The 19,326-nt window shown below is 39.9% G+C and overlaps 1 protein-coding gene across 2 annotated transcripts in view; it reads right to left on the reverse strand.

Moving 5' to 3' along the window:
* Nipal2 (NIPA-like domain containing 2) overlaps nt 1-19,326 on the reverse strand; it is a 110,322-nt gene that overhangs the window by 76,862 nt on the left and 14,134 nt on the right. For both annotated transcript variants that reach the window (NM_001130559.1, XM_087558003.1), the window contains exon 2: nt 594-662. In NM_001130559.1, coding sequence (NP_001124031.1) covers nt 594-662 — 69 coding nt within the window. The remainder of the gene's footprint in view (nt 1-593; nt 663-19,326) is intronic.

The raw sequence follows: 19,326 nt of genomic DNA on the forward strand, positions 1-19,326 counted from the left end.
CAGTGTGCACAAGGTCCTAACTTTAATCCCTAGTACCAGAAAACAGCAGCAGCAGCAACAAACTGAACAAGGAACGCCTTTCTAAGTGTGGCACAATGTTTGTGGGTCAGAAAGCAAATATTTTGGTGTATTAAAATTTGTATAAAATATGAATAAAATTAAAACTCAAACAGAGCAGAGTAAAAGAAAACATTTTTCAATACATAGTATAACAAATGTTCAGGGAGATATTTCGACATTCAGATCTATTTTAATTCAGCAGCTTTAGAAACTATACTGATTTGATTCTGTTTCACACTGACTCATGAAATGCTTTGCAATTTGGACTGAATCTATGGTATGGTTTGAAGTTCATATTTATTCAGTTTTTACTTTACCGTCATCAGCAATTCTAATTTCAGTTCAGCTCCTACCATATATCCTACCTTCTTCAAGACCTGCATTCTACAGTTGGATCACAAAATATGATTTTTTATTATTTTTCTTCTGTTTTTATGGGTGAAATTGCTACAGAAAGGAACATGCCCTAATCTGTGACAGGTGTGTGACATTCCCAGATCAAGCTACAGTCAGAAAAGTAGAGTTTTACTTACCTGGATATTTAGGGAAATGCTGATAACCAGGTTTCCTAAAATGGCCAGCAGAACTCCAAAAAGGTGAATCTGTAAAAGGAAATATTTTCTTTAAATAGTCTTAATACTTGTAAGATGATAGGTGGCAGGGTGGGGCGGGGCCGGGTGGGGGAGGGGTGGGGTGGGGCCAGGTGGGGGCAGGGTGGGGTGGGATGGGGTGGGGGTGGGGTAATGCTGATATATTAATTGACTTACTCATCTGCTCAGCTTTGTTTCACATACATTTGCCAAACCTACCCTGGGAATAATACTTGATTAAAGTGAGAAAGCAACCAGATACTGGCTTTTAGAAATAACTGGGTCAAGGCCAGTGAGATAGGTCCATGGGTAAGAACCTGTGATGCATGCACATCCTAACACTTTGGATTTGGAGAACCCACAGGGAAAAGAGGAACCTAGTTCCTGAAAGTTGTCCTCTGATCTCCACACATATCTTATCCATGTATGTATGTATGTATGTATGTATGTATGTATGTATGTATGTGCACACGTACACACACATAAACTATATACATACAAATAATGAATAAAATAAAAAAATACTTATTAGGTCATAGCCCAGTGTGTCGGTTTGTGCCAGTAATCTGAGCAGGAAGGAAGCAGAGGAGGGCAACCAGGAGAGAGGGCCACAAGGCCAGTCTGAGCTGAATAGTGGAAAGGAAGTAGCTAAGCCCTTCACTAGACTTTCTAGGCATTTGTCTGCCCCAGCCACTGAGGAAAACCCCTATCAGGTTCTGACATTTCCATGCAGGAGCTTCTGACTTATCTGCTCTGTTTGTTTCCTTTCCTCTCAATGAACTCAGAAAGACTGTGGTGAGAGAAAGATTATAGGACTCAAGTCAAAGGAAAATCTGAGGTGGAGCTGGTTGGGGAATCTTGACATGTTCTTTCTCTTTCCTGGCTTTGGTAAAAGGGAGGGGAGATCTTTTCCGGCATGTTTTACTCGACGGTGCCCCACTAGACGACTGCACTTCCCACCACTCCTCCGGTCACTATCTACCACCATGTTTCTCTGCAGTTGACTACATTACCAATGCCAGCTTCCACACAAGCCCTCACCTGAGCCATCCAGCTATTCACAGCACACAGTTCTGCTTCCAGCAACCGGCATAGCCCACCCTCAGGCGCGTGGAACATGTGTTCACAACACTGGTTTCACCTAGGTGGTACTGGTCTCCATCAGCCTCTCTAGTCAGACCTTACCCTCTTTTCCTGCAGAGGTCCAAAGCAGCTCAGCCTCCTAAGTTAGACCCTTCATGGTAAATGTGTGTTTCTTTTTAAATATCACCACGTGTGCCATTGGGCTCTACAAGGAGAAGGCAAATTCTCTGAGGTAGGAGGACCACGTCTTAGGTTTCCACTTTATTCTGTGAGAGTTGATTACTCTCAATTTGACAAAGCACAGCAGAGATTGTTTTACAGTCTACAGTGAGAAGGCACAACAGTAGTGGACAATGGTGGACAGTGGTGGACAGTGGACAGTGGTGAACAGTGGTGGACAACACTAATGGATTAGTGGTGGACAACAGTAGGGGACAATAGTGGACAGTGGTGGACAACAGTAGTGGACAGTGGTGGACAACAGCAGTGGACAGTGGTGGACAACAGTAGTGGACATTAGTGGACAGAGGTGGACAACAGTAGTGGACAGTGGTGGATAGTAGTGGACACTAGTGGACAACAGTAGTGGACATTGGTGGACATTAGTGGGCAGTGGTGGACAGTGGTGGACAACAGTGGTGGACACTGGTGGACAGTAGTGGACAGTGGTTGACAGTAGTGGACAGTGGTGGGCAGTAGTGGACACTGGTGGACAACAGTAGTGGACACTGGTGGACATTAGTGGACACTGGTGGACATTAGTGGACAGTGGTGGACAGTAGTGAACAGAGGTGGACAACAGTAATGGACAGTGGTGGACAGTGGAGGACAGTTGTGGTCACCAGTAATGGACAGTGGCAGACATCAGTAATGGACAGTGGTGGACAACAGTAATGGAATAACCCTATTATTCTGAATAATATACCACTCAAAATTAGGGGACCAGTAAATGCTTGAAAAGCACATAACAATTTAAATAAGAATCATAAAGTTTAAAAAAGAGTTCTTCATATTGTTCAAATATTTATCAAAGATAGGTTATGAATTATTTGATAGCTATAAATGATTCATATGTGGGCTGCTGAGATGGCTCCATGGGCAAAGCAATTGTGGTATAAGCACAAGGGTTTGAGTTCTGACTCCAGCATCTATGTAAAAGCACCCATTATAAAAGGGTGGTCGTGTCTGTAACCCCAGCATCAGAGGAGTAGAGACAGGAAGATCCTGGAACTCACTGGCCAGCCAGCCTGGCCAACCAAATCAGGTAACCCCAGGTGTAGGGAGAGACCTGTCAAAAATAAAATAAAATTCAAAAGATGGATGGTCAGGAGATGGTTCAGTGGATTAATGTGAACTTGACCTGAGTCACATAAAACACCAGATGCAGTGGCTTGTATCTGTAATTCCAGCACTCCTACCCTGAGTGGAAACAGGAGAATTGACTAGAAACTTGTGGACCAGCTAGTGTAGTGTAAGCTGCAAGGCAGAAACAACAAGAGAGACCTTGCTTCAGTAAGGAAGAAGGGAAACTTGGCCCTTGTCTTCCACCTGCACAGTGGCACACAGACCCCAGCATACACGTTGAACATAACTTCCAGCCAGCTTCAAGTTCCAAAGAGGTACTTGAATTTCAAGAGAGCATAACCATAAGACCTCCTTTTCAGATTCAAGGTGTCTTTGAAGTTTCAGAGTTCTGTTACCCAAGCCAAAGTGAAATTCTGTATTTAAAAAATGAGGCAGAAAAGCTAAGATATGTCATTTTACAGTTGACATATAATATGGTCTTTAATCAGTTAAGACTGTGTTCCTAATAAAGGCACTTGGCACCAGTGTTGCTCACTATTGCTCATGGGGGAATGCTTGTATCACAATACAATGTGCTATTTCTGTGCTTTTTAAATGTATAATCTAATGCATTTGGCAATAATTAGGAAAACAAAGAATCAAAAGAAAGCTGGCATTGAATGTATAATTATGAAAATCTTCCATAGCTATAAAAGTAAATTGCTGAAGAGAAATAATTGACTCTAAAAGCCTTTAAATCATTTAATGAACCATTCAAAAGAATCAGCATGGGTATTTTAAAATTGGTGGCCAGATATGACAAGGGTGTTCTGGATGTGACACCAAAATCTCATACAATAAAATACAAAATGCACAGGTCGGACTCCATCGAGATAGAAATTTATTTATGTATTTATTTATTTGGTGGCTGATGACTGTCCTGTTTCCTTTCATCTGCTAGGCAAGCACTGCAGACCAGAACCTCCAGTGGCTCAGAAGACTCGTCAATAAATTGACGAGGCAAACAGCAGAACAGGAGGAAATATTTATAAATCCTTATCTGTAGGGCTTGATAGTGCCTTGTAGGGCACTGCACTAAAAACTTCTACAATTCAATGAGACAGGAGTGGACAAGCCATGAGCAGCTCTTTCCAAAGAGGACTACAAATCAAAACCGGAATACATACACTGCACACCTGGTAAGTTGGCTACAAATAAAAACGAGACAATAGCAAGTGTCAGCAGAGGTGAGATAAAAGAGAACCTACACACTGCGGGTAGGAAGGCAAAATGATATGATTTCTTTGGAACACACTTTGACTACTTTTCAAAGACATGGAATTGACACATGTTTCAGTAAGAAAAACATGGAAATATGCTCACTCAAAGCTTGTACAAATGTCCATTGCAGCATTAGTGATAAAAGTCAAAAGTGGAAATGATCCAACGTTTGCTGACTGATAAGCAAATGTGGTGTGGTGATATGATGGATGTCACACAGCCATAAAGACTCTACTGAGACACATTGTAGGGTGGATGAACTTTGAAGAGTGTGTGTTGCCTGTGAGAATTCAGTCTGAAAGATCATGTTATCTGGCTTCGCTCATATTCAGTGGTTGACTCGAGGAGGGGAATGAGCAAACTTAGGAATGACAACAAAATGGTACAGATTCTTCATAGATGATAATATGTGCTCAGGGTAACCATGATGTTTTACAACTTGGCAAATATACTTAAAATCAATGGACGGTCCATTTTACATGACAAAATTATATGGTATGTGAACTATAGTTCAATAAATATGGGATATTTGTGATAGCTTATGTGTATAAATTACATATTTTTGCCCAAAGAAATAAAATGTTACAGATGTTTCTATCTTTTTCCCTCCAAAACGTTGAAGACTTTTATTATGTGGAGGCCAGAAAACAACCTGTGGGGTCTGCTCTCCCTCCCACCGTGTGATGCACAGCTGGACTCAGGCATGGTGGCAGGACCCACCCACTGAGCCACCTGGCCTGGAGACTTTCCTTTCCGCAGTTGAAATTAAGGCACTTCTTTCTTCTTAGACTCCAGTCTTACTTCTTTATTCAGTTTTACCTTTTCCATCTTCATTTGGGTTTTTGCTAGCTTTTCCTCTTCCTTCTGCCAGCCACACACTTCCTCCCATTTATATCTTTCTATATAGCTTTCCATTGTCATCAGCCATTCCAACTCTCTGATTGTGACATTTATCCTGAGCCATATTATTGTTTTTTGAGAGAGAATTTATTCTTTAATTCTTTAGAAAAGCACAAGATCTAGAATAATATAAAATTAAAATACTAATATCTTTATGAAAATAGGATTTTTCTTTATATCAGAATTATTTATAGTAGACTAATTCTTTTAAAAAAATTTTTTTACATAGTATTTTTATTGATTATTTGGGAACTTTACACCATGAACCCTGATCACACTCACTTCCCACTCCTCGCAGATCCACTCTTTATTCTTGTTACCTCCCTCTCAAAAAGAAGAAGAAAGAAAGAGGAAGAGGAGGAGAAGGAGGAGGAGGAGGAGAGGGGAGGGAGGTAAGGGGAGAAGGAGGAGAAAGAAGAAAGGAAGAAGGAAAACCCAAACCAAAACCAAGCAAACAAAAGACATCTAAAAGGCAAGTACAATTTGTGTAGCCCTTATACTTATGTTCAAGTTCCCCATGGCCAGCCCCTTAAAGAAAACTGAATCCTTTCCACTGGCACCACTTACAGAAGCCTTCAGTGCTGCGAGCTAAAGTATCCTTTCCATAGTTTTTAAGAGTTCTCTACGGTGCTGAGCCTGATATTTTTAAGAAACATGTTTGAATTTTTTTAACTGATTGCAGTATTCCTTATTGTGCTTAGTAATTTCTGATTTGTGGAGTGTGGTCAGGAAATAAGCTGTGTGGGGAACTGGCTTGTGCCTAGAGACTTAAGTAGTTCATGTCTATCTATGTATCCCCTACTGATTTCCATTCATCCTGTATTCAACCCCTTACTATCCACTGCCAAAAGAGCAATATTAAAAACCTACCCCAACATGGGTCTACCTTGTCTTTCCTTTAAAATCTACTGGGTTTTGCTTTATGTATTTGCTTTAAGCCTTCTTTGTTGGTGCAGCTTAGGGTGTTTTATCTTCCCACTTAATTGTTCTTTTTATCATTATAAATGTACTCTTTTCCTTACAGTTCCTTATATCTGATATCAACAGATTGCAGCTGCATTCTCTTGATATTTCCGTCTCCATAGTGGACCTGCCAGCAGTGAAAACAGGGACACAGAGGCTTTTTACTATTGTAAAGCTCAGGCCTTATAGCCAGGCACTCTCCCAGTCACTCTAAACTTAATGGACTAATCCTGGCACTACATCCCACCACGTGGCTAGCTCTACCACTGCTTTGGTCTGTGGGCTCACCAGCTGGTAGGTTCAGCCCTCCACTTCCTGTCCAGCTCTTTACTGCAGTCAATCAGATACAATTCTAGATTGCCTCTAGGCTAGTGAGGAAGGATGAATGTTTACAAAAGATGAGGCTAGAGTTGGGTCACAGAAATAACAATACAAAGATCCTGCCAGCGTTTAGCTCTCTGCTGGTCCAGAATCAACCATTGTGAATATACAAAAACAGACCTTCATGTTATATATCCCAACACACTACCATTAATTCACTTTTAATATGTCTGTATCATTATTTAAAACTGAGAGAGTTGTTTGTATCTATTGTGTAAAATATATTTTGAAGTATGTATACAAATTGTAAAATTACCAAATTTAATTAACATGAAAATGCACATATATCTTGGTGGTGAGGACAATCTATTCATTCTCTAAGTAATTTTCAACAATATACTATATAACTAGCAATAATCACCATGTTATAGAATAGATCTCCTGAAATTACTCCTTTAATGTAACTGAACTTGTATATTGGCTTCTGATTAAGAAGTTCCAATTTTATTCTCTACCTCCTTTTTTGAGACAAGGTCTCATCTAGTGTGGGCTGGTCTTGAACTCACTATTGCTGATGACCTTGAAATCTGATTCTTCTTCCTGAGTGCTGATAGTAAAGCTCTGTCCCACCACATCCAGTTTATGTGATGCTGAGGATGGGGCTCAAGGCTTCATGCATCCTAGGCAAACACCCTATCAACAAGGTTACATCCAGTCTTACTTCTACCGCATTAGCAATTGTAATTAATTAAAAATTTATCTTGACATATTGTAGATTCATATAGTAGGTTACAAAGAATTCCACTGGTAAGACCAATGGACCCCCATGTTAACATCTCATACAACTAGAATAAAATATCCACTAGCAATAGATTGGCCTTTTATCAGTTATATATGTACTTGCTTGTGTGTTCTGTAAAGAGCACAGTTTATTTATTCATTAGTTCCGTCACTGTAAGACCCCTTCTGTTAGCCTTTTACAGAGGCACAGACCTTCCTTCTGCCTGTCCCTTACCACCAGCAACCATAAATCCATTCTTCATTTAATGTTATTTTATAAATGTCCCAGTGGAATCATGAAGTGTGTATACTTTTGAAATTTGGCTCTTGTTCACTGAGCATAACATCATGTTTTGCCCAAGGATGGCATATCAGGTCCATGCCCTCTAACTGTTGTATATGCTATGGTATGTAAGTATTGCATTGCTATGGTATGAAACTGTTGCATGTGCTATAGTATGAAATTGTTGCATTGCTATGGTATGTAATTGTTGTATGTTGTAACTGTGGCATGTGCACGTCACAGCCTGTTTAGCCATTCACTTGGTGAGTGACATTTGTATAGTTTCCATTTTAGAGCTGGTATAAATAAAGCTGCTATGAGTGTTCGTGTATAAATTCATGAAATAAGTCTTAATTTCTCTGGGATAAATGCCCAAAAATGTAATTGCTGGGCTGTGTGGTAAGTTCATTTTTAGCTTGGCCAGAAACTGCCAGACAGCTTTCCAGAGTGGCAGTGCCTAAGTAATCCAGTTTCTCCAAGGAGCTAGTCATATGCTCTTGATACACACTGTATACTTCATCAATGCTCTCATCATCTGCAGCATTATTAACACTCTCCCTTAGTTTAACTGCATTCTGTTCTCTGCTACCTTATATGTTGCTGGTACTATGATAGGATATTGTCTAGTTCAGCTTGTCTAATCTTGTATATCACTCAATTAGTCATTGTGATTACATTTCAAATAGAATTCATTTTTAGAAGTTTTAGGTTCATAAGGAAAATTGAGCAGAAACCACCAAGTTCGCCCATGTGCTCCTTACTCCAGTAACATATATTTTACTTCATCATCTGTGTCCTCCACAAACACAAATGCACATTTGTCACATTTCATGAATCTACATTGACAAATCATTGTCCTTGGAATTCATACTTTCTTTTAAGGCTAACTCTTATTTATGTCATTGCTTCCCTTTCATAGATTTCAGAAAATTATAGTATGTGTTAGATCATGGTGCTGCTTTTAAAAGTCTCAGAGGGCAGATTCCACAGCCTGAAACAAATTAGGCCCCCACCCTGCAGCTCTCTCCTTGAGACATTAAGAAGCTATTCCGTGCAGTGAATTTTGTGCTCATAATTTATGGCTCTAACCAGTTCCTGGCTCCCCCATCCCCCTTGTCAGGGAGGCTATCCCAAACATAACTGCATGGTATAAAATATTCTGCCAGCTCCCTCTACCAATTTATACAAGTCAGACCTCCTGCAAATGGCTCTTTTCTCTGTCTCCACCACCCATCACCCTGCATTTGACGGCTGCCATTATTACTTTAAGCTACTCCTCTAACCAAGCCCTCTTCATGTTTTAAAGGGGAGCCTCTTCCCTTCTTCGTGCTCTTTCTGACACATAGTACTTCTCTTCTGCTTCAGGACCTGATTGTAGTCTGGAAGCTCCTTGTGACAAAGCATAGTTCTGGAACAATTATGTCTCAGCTCCTTCCAGGACCAACAGTCTTTTTTTTTTCATTTTTATGGGATATTTTCTTTATCTACATTACAAATATTATCACCCTTTCCGGTTTCCCCTTCAGAAACACCCTATATCATCCCCCTACACCCTGTCTCCATGAGGGTGCTCCCTTACCCACCCACTCCCTTCCTCCTGCCTCCCCACCTCCCTACCTCCCTGCCCTGGTATTTACCTATACTGACACATTGAGTCTTGACAGGACCAGGGGCCTCTTCTCCCATTGATCCCCAACAAGGCCGTCCTCTGCTATATATGCGGCTAAAGACATTGGTCCATCCATGGCTGACCCTTTGGTTGGTGGATTAGTACCAGGGGAATCTGGGATTTCTGATTTGTCTGTCTTTTTCCTATGGGGTTGCAAAACTCTCAGCTACCTCAGTCCTTTCTCTAACTCCTCCAATGGGGACCCTGTTCTCAGTCCAATGGTTGGTTGCAAGCATCTGTCTCTGTATTAGTCAGGCTCTGGTAGAATCTCTCCGGAGATAGCTATATCAGGCTCCTGTCAGCATGGACCTCTTGGCATCCCCAGTAGTGACTGGGTTTAGTGACTGCATATGGGATACATCCTCATGTGTGGCAGTCTCTGGATGGCCTTTCCTTCAGTCTCTGCTACACACTTTGTCTCCATATTTCCTCCTGTGAGTATTTTGTTCCCCCTTCTAAGAAGTAATGAAACAAACTGAACCGATTCCACAGCTCCCTGCAACCCAAATCCCATGGGGGAGAGAGCTGAACTTCCAGAACGTCGGACAGTCCTGAGACCTCAGGGGAGACCCCCACTTCTGCCCACTTCTGCTCACATTCCTGGCCCAAGAGGAAACTGTAGAGTGCCTCTGGATACAGGAATTTAGGAGCAGTTGGGTTTCTGCCTGTACCAGGATCTTAACGAACCAGTCCCACAGCTCCCTGCACCCAAATCCTGTGGGGGAGAGAGCTAGACTCTCAGAAGTGCAGACAATCCTGAGAACTCAGAGGAGACAACTACTTCTGACCACATTCCTGACCCAAGAGGAAATCACCTAGTGCCATCTGTGCCCTCTGGGCAAAGGGACCTAGGAGAAGTCAGGGGCAGGATGCTTTGGGTGTCTGCCTACACCGAGAGCTGAAATCCAGCTACCAGGAGCACCTACACACCTGGGAGCAGAGGTAAGACCAACTCTTCTGAGCCAAGCAACCTACCTGGAGGCTTCAGCTCACACAAACCCAGGAGCAGATCTCTGTTCCCAGATCTGGCTGAAAGAAAATAGGTCTACAGAAGTGTTCACACACAGGCCTAGAGGAAGGCCAAGCCCTGTCAGAGAAAGCAAGGTGCTTGTAACCCCATAAGTATGACAATGTCAACCAACCAGAGCTCCCAGGGATTAAACCACTACCCAAACACTATACATGGACTGACCCAGGGCTCCAACTGCATATATAGCAGAGGATTGCCTTGTTGGGCACCATTGGAAGGAGTGTTCCTCTTTCTCCACATCCTTGTCAGCATCTGTTGTCACCTGTATTTTTGATCTTAGCCATTCTGACTGGTGTGAGGTGGAATTTCAGGGTTGTTTTGATTTGCAATTCCCTGATGACTAAGGATGTTGAACATCTCTTTAGGTGCTTCTTGGCCATTTGATGTTCCTCAGTTGAGAATTCTTTATTTAACTCTGGATCCCCTTTTTAAATAGGGTTATTTGGTTCTCTGCAGTCTAACTTCTTGAGTTCTTTGTATATATTAGATATTAGCCCTCTATCAGATGTAAGATTGGTAAAGATCTTTTTGCAACCTATTGGTTGCCATTTTGTCCTTTTGACAGTGTCCTTTGCCTTACAGAAGCTTTGCAATTTTATGAGGTTCCATTTGTCAATTCTTGATTTTAAAGCATAAGTCATTGGTGTTTTATTCAGGAAATTTTCCCCTGTGCCCATGTGTTCAAGGCACTTCCCCAATTTTCCTTCTATTAGTTTGAGTGTATCTGGTTTTATGTGGAGGTCCTTGATCCACTTGGATTTGAGCTTTGTACAAGGAACTAAGAATGGGTTAATTTGCATTCTTCTACATGCTGACCTCCAGTAGAACCAGCACTATTTGTTGAAAATGCTATCTTTTTTCCACTGGATGATTTTAGCTCCTTAGTCAAAGATCAAGTGACCATAGGTGAGTGGGTTCATTTCTGGGTCTTCAGTTCTCTTCCATTGATCTACCTGCCTGTCCCTGTACCATTACCATACAGTTTTTATCACTATTGCTCTGTAATACTACTTGAGGTCAGGGATGGTGATTCCCCTAGTTCTTTTATTGTTGAGGATAGTTTTCGCTATCCTGGGTTTTTTTGTTATTCCAAATGAATTTGCAAATTGCTCTAATTCTGTGAAGAATTGAGTTGGAATTTTGATGGGGATTGCATTGTATCTGTAGATTGATTTTGGCAAAATGGTCATTTTTACTCTATTAATCCTGCCAATCCATGAGCATGGGAGAGCTTTCCATCTTCTGAGATCTTCTTCAATGTCTTTCTTCAGAGACTTGAAGCTCTTGTCATACAGATCTTTCACTTGCTTGGTTAGAGTCACACCAAGATATTTTGTATTATTTGGGACTATTATTGTTCAGAGTGTCATTTCTCTAATTTTTTTCCCACCTTGTTTATCATTTGAGTAGAGAAGGACTACTGATTTGAGTGAATTTTATATTCAGTCACATTGGTGAAGTTCTTCATCAGCTGTAGAAGTTCTCTGGTGGAATTTTTGGGGTCACTCATGTATACTATCATATCACCTACAAATAGTGATATTTTGACTTCTTCCTTTCCGATTTGTATCCCTTTGACCTCCTTTTGTTCTCTGATTGCTCTGGCTAGAACTTCAAGTACTATATTTAATAGGCAGGTAGAAAGTGAGCAGCCTTTTGTAGTCCCTGATTTTAGTGGGATTGCTTCAAGTGTCTCTCCATTTAGTTTAATGTTAGCTACTGGTTTGCTGTATGTTGCTTTTACTATGTTATGTATGGGCCTTGAATTCCTGATCTTTCCAGGACTTTTATCATGAAGGGGTGTTGAATTTTGTCACATGCTTTCTCAGCATCTAATGAAATGATCACGTGGTTCTTATCTTTGAGTTTGTTTATATAGTGGATTACATTGATGGATTTACATATATTGAACCATTCCTGCATCCCTGGGATGAATCTTTCTTGATCATAATGGATTATCTTTTTAATGTGTTCTTGGATTTGGCATGTTAGAATTTAATTGAGTGCTTTTGCATCGATGTTCTTAAGGGAAATTGGTTTGAAGTTCTCTTTCTTTGTAGGATCTTTGTGTGTTTAAATGTAAGCTAAATTGGGCTTCATAGAATGAATTGTGTAGTGTTCCTTCTGTTTCTATTTTGTGGAATAGTTTGAAGAGTATTGGTATTAGGTCTTCTTTGAAGGTCTGATAGAATTCTTCACTAAACCCATCTGGTTCTGGGCTTTTTTTGGTTCAGAGACTTTTAATGACTACTTTTATTTCTTTAGGAGTTATGGGACTGTTTAAACTGTTTATCTGATCCTCATTTAACTTTGGTACCTCATATTGTCTAGAAAATTGTCCATTTTCTTCAGATTTTCCAGTTTTGTTGAATATAGGCTTTTGTAATAGGATCTGATAATTTTTTTGAATATCCTCAATTTCTCTTGCTATGTCTCTATATTGTTTTCTGATTTTGTTAATTTGCATACTGTCTCCATGCCCTCTCGTTAGTCTGGCTAACAGTTTACATATTTTGTTGACTTTCTCAAAGAACCAGCTCCTGGTTTTGTTGGTTCTTTGTATAGTTCTTTTTGTTTCTACTTGGTTGATTTCAGTCCTGAGTTTGATTATTTCCTGATGTCCACTCCTCCCTGCTATATTTACTTCTTTTTGTTCTAAAGCTTTTAGTTGTGCTGTCAATCTGCTAGTATATGTTCTTTCCATTCTCTTTTTGGAGGCACTCAGAGTTATGAATTTTCCTCTTAGCATTGCCTTTATTGTGTTCCATAAGTTTGGGTAAGTTTTGCCTTCATTTTTATTATATTCTAAAAAGTCTTTAATATCTTTATTTCTTCCTCAGTTATCATTGATTAGAGCACTGTTCAACTTCCCTGTGTATGTGGTCTTTCTGTTGTTTTTGTTGTTATTGAAGATCAGCCTTAGTCTGTGGTGATCTGATCGATGCATGGGATTATTTCAATCTTTTTGTATCTCTTGAGGCCTGGTTTTTGATCAATTATATGGTAAGTTTTCAAGAAGGTACCATGAGGTGCTGAGAAGAAGGTATATTCTTTTGTTTTAGGATGAAATGTCCTATAGATATCTGTTAAACACATTTGGTTCATAACTTCTGTTAGTTTCACTGTCTCCTTTTAGTTTCTGTTTCCATGATCTATCCATTGTTTAGAGTGGTGTATTTAAATCTCCCACTAGTATTGTGTGAGTTGCAATGTATGCTTTGAGCTTTAGTAAAGTTTCTTTTGAATATGGGTGTCTTTGCATTTGGAACACAGATGTTCAGAATTGAGAATTCATCTCGGTAGGTTTTTCCTTTGACTTGTATGAAGTGCCCTTCCTTGTCTTTTTTGATAACTTTTGGTGGAAAGTCTATTTTATTCTTTTATTAGCTTAGCTATTCCAGCTTGTTTCTTGGGACCATTTGCTTGGAAATTTTTTTTCTAGCCTTTTGTTCTGAGGTAGTGTCTGTCTTTGTCACTGAGGTGCATTTCCTGTATGCAGAAAAATGCTGGTCCCATTTACATTATCTAGTCAGTTAGTCTGTCTTTTTATTGGGGAATTGAGTCCATTGATGTTAAGAGATATTAAGGAAAAATGACTGTTGCATTGTTATTTTTGTTGTTAGAGGTGGAATTATATTTGTGTGGCTATCTTCTTTTTGGTTTGTTGAAAGATTACTTTCTTGATCTTTATAGGGTGTAGTTTCACTTTATACAATGATACATGTTTACTGGTGCAGCATCTACTGGGGAATTTCACTAACCCCAAATACCTCTTTGTTTGCCGGGTCCCCTCCATCCTTTCTATGCCCCAACCCTTTCTCTTGGAATGGAAAGGCTTACTCAGTATTGCTGCATATTTGAAGTATGTAATCTGTATTTTCATTTTTGCAGGGCTCGAAGATCTTGAATTTGAACTTTTGAATAATATTACAACTGTTATGAGTTGGGAAACTTGGCAAGGGATGGATTTGTGATGGTTAATTTTGATTGACAGTTGGATTACATTAAGAAAAGCCTAAAGGGATTGGAAATATGGCTCAGAGGTTAAAAGCACTGGCTACTCTTCTAGAAGATCCAGGTTTGGTCTGCAGCACAGCATTGCAGTTCACAGTATCTGTAACTCCCCTCACAGGGGTTTCAAGAGGGCCTTTAAGAACACTAGGCCCGGGGTTGGGGATTTAGCTCAGTGGTAGAGCGCTTGCCTAGCAAGTGCAAGGCCCTGGGTTCAGTCCCCAGCTCTGAAAAAAAAAAGAAAAAAAAAGAACACTAGGCCCACATGTGCATATATATATATATATATATATATATATATATATATATATATATAACATTTATGAAAGAAACACTTAATTAGGAGCTGTTTACAGTTCAGAAATTTAGTCCATTATCATCATGGCAGGAAGTATGGAAGTGCACAAGCAAACATGGTGCTAGAGAAGATGAGAGGTCTACATATGGATTGGTGGGCAGCAGGAAGATAGAGTGGGCCAGTGGGCCTGGCTTGAGCTTCTGAAACCTCAAAACCCACTCCCTTCAACATACTCCCTTCAATAAGGCCACATCTCCCTATGGGCCTATGGGGAACATTTTCATTCAAATCACCATTCATCTCAGGTACCCAGAGGATGGTACCTGAATTGAATTAGAACAAAACAAACAAAATAAAAATGGAGAAAGCAATTGTGTGCTGCATTCTCTGTTCTCTACTTCTTGATATGCTTAGATATGAGCAGGTAGCCTCCTGTCACCATGGCAAGCAGCTGACTGTCCTGTAGTACATCCCATTAGGATGGACTCTATCCCCTGATCTGTCAGCTGAAATAAGCTTTCTCTTCTCTTATATCAGGAATTTTGTCATAGCAACAAAAAAGTAATGCATTTGGTATCTGTGGACAATAATTTCAAGGCTTCTGTGGGTGCCAAAGTGTGCTGCTCAAATATCTTATACATAGTATTTGTGTATAATACATAATGCTCCTGTAACTTTAAACAATGTCTAGTTTACTTATAATATTGTTCTAATATGACTTTCCTTCAGGATACCACAATAATCTCATTGCCATTTTGGAGTAGAGATTACTTTGACTCAGCAGTTAAGGCAATGAAATGAGCAGAACAGTGATGGTTAGCTCTAATAGGCTAATAGTAATGAAGTTGTTGACACTCCCTAGTGTCCCAGGATCCTCACCTGGGATTCTAGCCATTTCCATCACTCCATCTATTTGCCCTCCCACATACTGAGAGATAGATGCTAGAGTATATAAGAAGCAAAAGGTTAATTGAAGGTGAGATTCCATGACTCAGCTTTCATGGGGATGTCTTGGGTGGACTTTGGTAGAATTGCTACTTTGGTCTCCTGTGGGTGCCTATGAGGGTAAAGGGATGCTGTTCACATCTCCCCAGGAGAAGTTAATACAATAGCTAATAAAATGGAAATGTTATAAACATAGCTGTTCTACAGCATCATTTAGAAAATAACGGTAAGAAAAAAAACTATACATATTTAGTATAGATTTGAATTTTACAAAATATGTTGACTCATGGTTAACTGAATCTGTGGAGGTAGAAACTATTCATTTGAAAGGCTATCCTTAGGCAAACACATTTATTAAAAAGATGTAATTGGTAAATCAAGCACAGTAAGTGATCTATAAGAACTAAAATAGCCAGCCACCAGTATAACCCTAACAAAGGTTTTGTGAATGTAAACAAACAACCTCCCTCCATCCTCCCAAACTCCCTCAATCTGCATTTGTTCACTCCTACCCAATGTGACCCTTGAAAACATCAATCTTTACTATCTTCCGGGTCTTACCTGAGTGTCATATTGATGGAGATACACAGTGGTGACCCTTCCCAGGATGACTCTTTCTCTTTGTAATAGCAGTGAAGCTTCTTTCATATCCTTCAATGCTACGCTAGGCCATATTTTACAGCACTGAACACATTCCCATTGTTTGGATGTACCACAGTTTATTTATCCATTCACCCTCTAAAGCAAGTCTTTGTTGCTTACAAGCTTTAGGCAGCTATGAACAAATGCTGCTGTAAATGTCACCACACAGGTTTTGTGTGGATCTGTTTTCTGCCCCTTTGAGCAGATGCCAAACAGGATGATGCTAGACACGTGGTGAGAGTATATTTGGTTTTTAAAGAAACTGCCACACTGTCTTGGGAATGGCCATGCTGTTCCTCATTCTCGAGAGCAGAGAATGAGCCTTTGCAGTCACTGTTAATTTTATTTAGTCTTTGTCTTATCCATCTGTGCTTGCCATTTCTTTGCTCATCACTCTACTTTTAGCTTTGAGGTAGAGCTCATATTGCATATCAGATGTCCCTATGATCTCACTTCAGATAATTTCATGTCTCCAAAGGAAGCTCCGCCATGAGCAGCCATTTCTTCTCATTCCTCCTTTCTTTAAGTTCCTGGCAATAAGTCTACTTTCTATGTCTGTATCAAGTTACTTTTTCTTAAAAAAAAAAAACCAAACAAACAAAAAGCCTTTATACAGATGCATGCACAAATTATATAACCTTTTATGCCAAGGATCAGCCTCAGCTTGGAGAGGGGTTCTGAGAGAAGGGGTGTCTGGGAGCAGCAAAACAAATGACTCGAAGTCAAATTATGGGTTACAAGCTGATGGACTGTGTTCTGCTCAAGACAGCTTTCTCATGCTACTCTAAAAACTCTGGATAGTTCATCTGTTGCAGATCAAGAGCTGAGTGTTTTATTTATATCAATTCAGTCATTACCCCAGATTATCCCTTTTGATTATCATGGGATGAATCAGTATCCCAACCCCTTGATTATTAGAAAGAGTCAGCAAACACATTTATTTTAAACATTGCAAAAGAATTCAGGGATCTGCCTGCCTTTGTTAAGCATGGATGATAAGCTAGCTGGGTGGGCCATCATCCTGAAATTACCTACCATGCTTGGGCCTGGACCTTAACTCCCTCTGTCCCAGACTGACCTTGAACTCAGGAATCTGCTTGCCTTTGTATCTTTCTGTCTTTGCATTTTTCTGAAAAGCTAGCTCATAGTGCAAATGTCTCTGATTTTCTAAGTCCTCAAAGTCCCTCATATAATTCATTTTGTATTCTTATATTTCATATAGTTGAGAACTCATGTTTTCAGTGTTTTTCCCACAGCCTTAAGGGCTGTCCTAAAGGTCACAGCATTTTAGCATTTTGCTGAGACATAGACACACCTTCGCCTCCCAGATTCATACTCTCTCATTATGATAGAGTCATTTATCTTGGCAGAGAGGACATTCCTCCAAAGGAGGAACATAAAGATACACACACACACACACACACACACACACACACACACACACACACTATACAAACAAGCCTTACACCCACAGCAACCACTGACACTCATGGAGGTCCATGCCCTGCTGGGTCTGTTCCAGAGTCAGGAACCATGTCACACCATCCCTGCAACGGCTGAACAGCACTCAGCACTTTTGTGTTTGGTTTCTTCAGTAGTATAATGATTTCAAAGTTCATTAAATTATAATGTGCAGCCACATTTAACCTCTTTTTAAAGGTTATGTGATACTTCAGTGTACAGATATACCACATTTCATTTATCTATCCATCAGCTGATAAATATATGGACTATCTTCACTTTTTGGATGGTATATTTTCAGTGTCCTTTCTGGAGAAAGTTTCAGTAGCTTTTAAAATAAACTTTTTTGAAATTTAAATTCTCTGAAAATTGTGTAAATATATTCATGACATCTGCTTTGCTGAATTTAGATGCATAGGTTGACAATTACTTCATTAAATATTTTGAAATGTCATTTTTATTGAGATGCTGAGATGTCCTCTGTTATTCATTGCACTTTTTCTACAACTTTCTATGTATGGTTTTCTGTGTGCTGCCTTCAGTTACCACATTCTTTGAATGCTGTTCTCCTGCTCTCTGTAGTCTTCCTCTGGAGCTCCTTTTACTAATGTGCTGAATTTCCATTCCATCTGAGTTTTTCAGCATCTATCACTTTCCAACTGTTTACCACAGTGCATTGAATTCATGCAAAAGTTTGTTCCAGAATTCAGATTTGAACATCTAAGAGAGTCATAAGTGTGCAATAAAAACCTGAATGCTGACTTTCAATATCATACTATACTCAACAAACAGGAAATACATTGGCAAAAGCAAGTGTCAGAAACAGCTTTCTAATAACATTATACGTAAGTTAATATATTAATATTTTCCCAAGATTTTTCTCTAACTTAAATTTATTGCATCCCTATTACATTCATTCATCCACACCTGAGAATAGTAGAAGCAACATATCAATTAGTTTCTCTACCACTGTGACAACACCTGGCAGGAGCAACTTAAAGGAGGAAGGATTTATTTTGCTTCTCAGCTTCAGGGTATTTCAGCTCATCATGTTCGAGGAGGCATAGAGGATGATTCTATCATGGTGAGAGTGTATGGCAGAGAAACAGACAGAACTGAAGCAGATAAGGCTACCTTTCATGGCCTTTATCCTACAGCCAGACTCCACATCCTAAAGGTCCTACAACATCTACAAAAAGTACTACCAGTTGGGGGCTACCTCACTTGGGCCTGTGGGGGACATTTCTCAGTTGAACCCGTAACTTAGAGTAAGTCCTCACTAGCGGTTGCCATGGTTGTTGCTTTTCCCAAATGCCATGTATTAAATGTTTTGGTCCTCAGAATGGCAATATTTGGGGGGTGATGTTGACCTTTGGAAGGAGGGCCCTTGTGGGAAGACCATCGGCCATTGAGGGACTGCCCTCTGAAAGGATTGTAGGGCTTGGTTCCTCCACCCTCTCTCTTACTTTCTTGCCATGCAGTGATAAGTTTGTTCCACCACTGCCATTAGCACTGTGCCAGGGGCCTAAAAACAATGGGTTTGCCCAACCTAGATTGGATTTTCTAAGACCATGAGCAAGAATAGACTTCTTTATAAGTTAATTGTCTATTTTGTTAAGATTTAAAAGGCTGACCAACTCTCATATTTAATTTTTTGGGAAAGGGGATTCAAATTTACAATGACTTTAGAATAACCAGGTTTAATGGCCTTAAATGTTATGCGGG

This window comes from Rattus norvegicus, chromosome 7, assembly GCF_021556685.1.
Source record: "Rattus norvegicus strain SHRSP/BbbUtx chromosome 7, alternate assembly SHRSP_T2T, whole genome shotgun sequence".
Classification (NCBI taxonomy): Eukaryota; Metazoa; Chordata; class Mammalia; order Rodentia; family Muridae; genus Rattus; species Rattus norvegicus.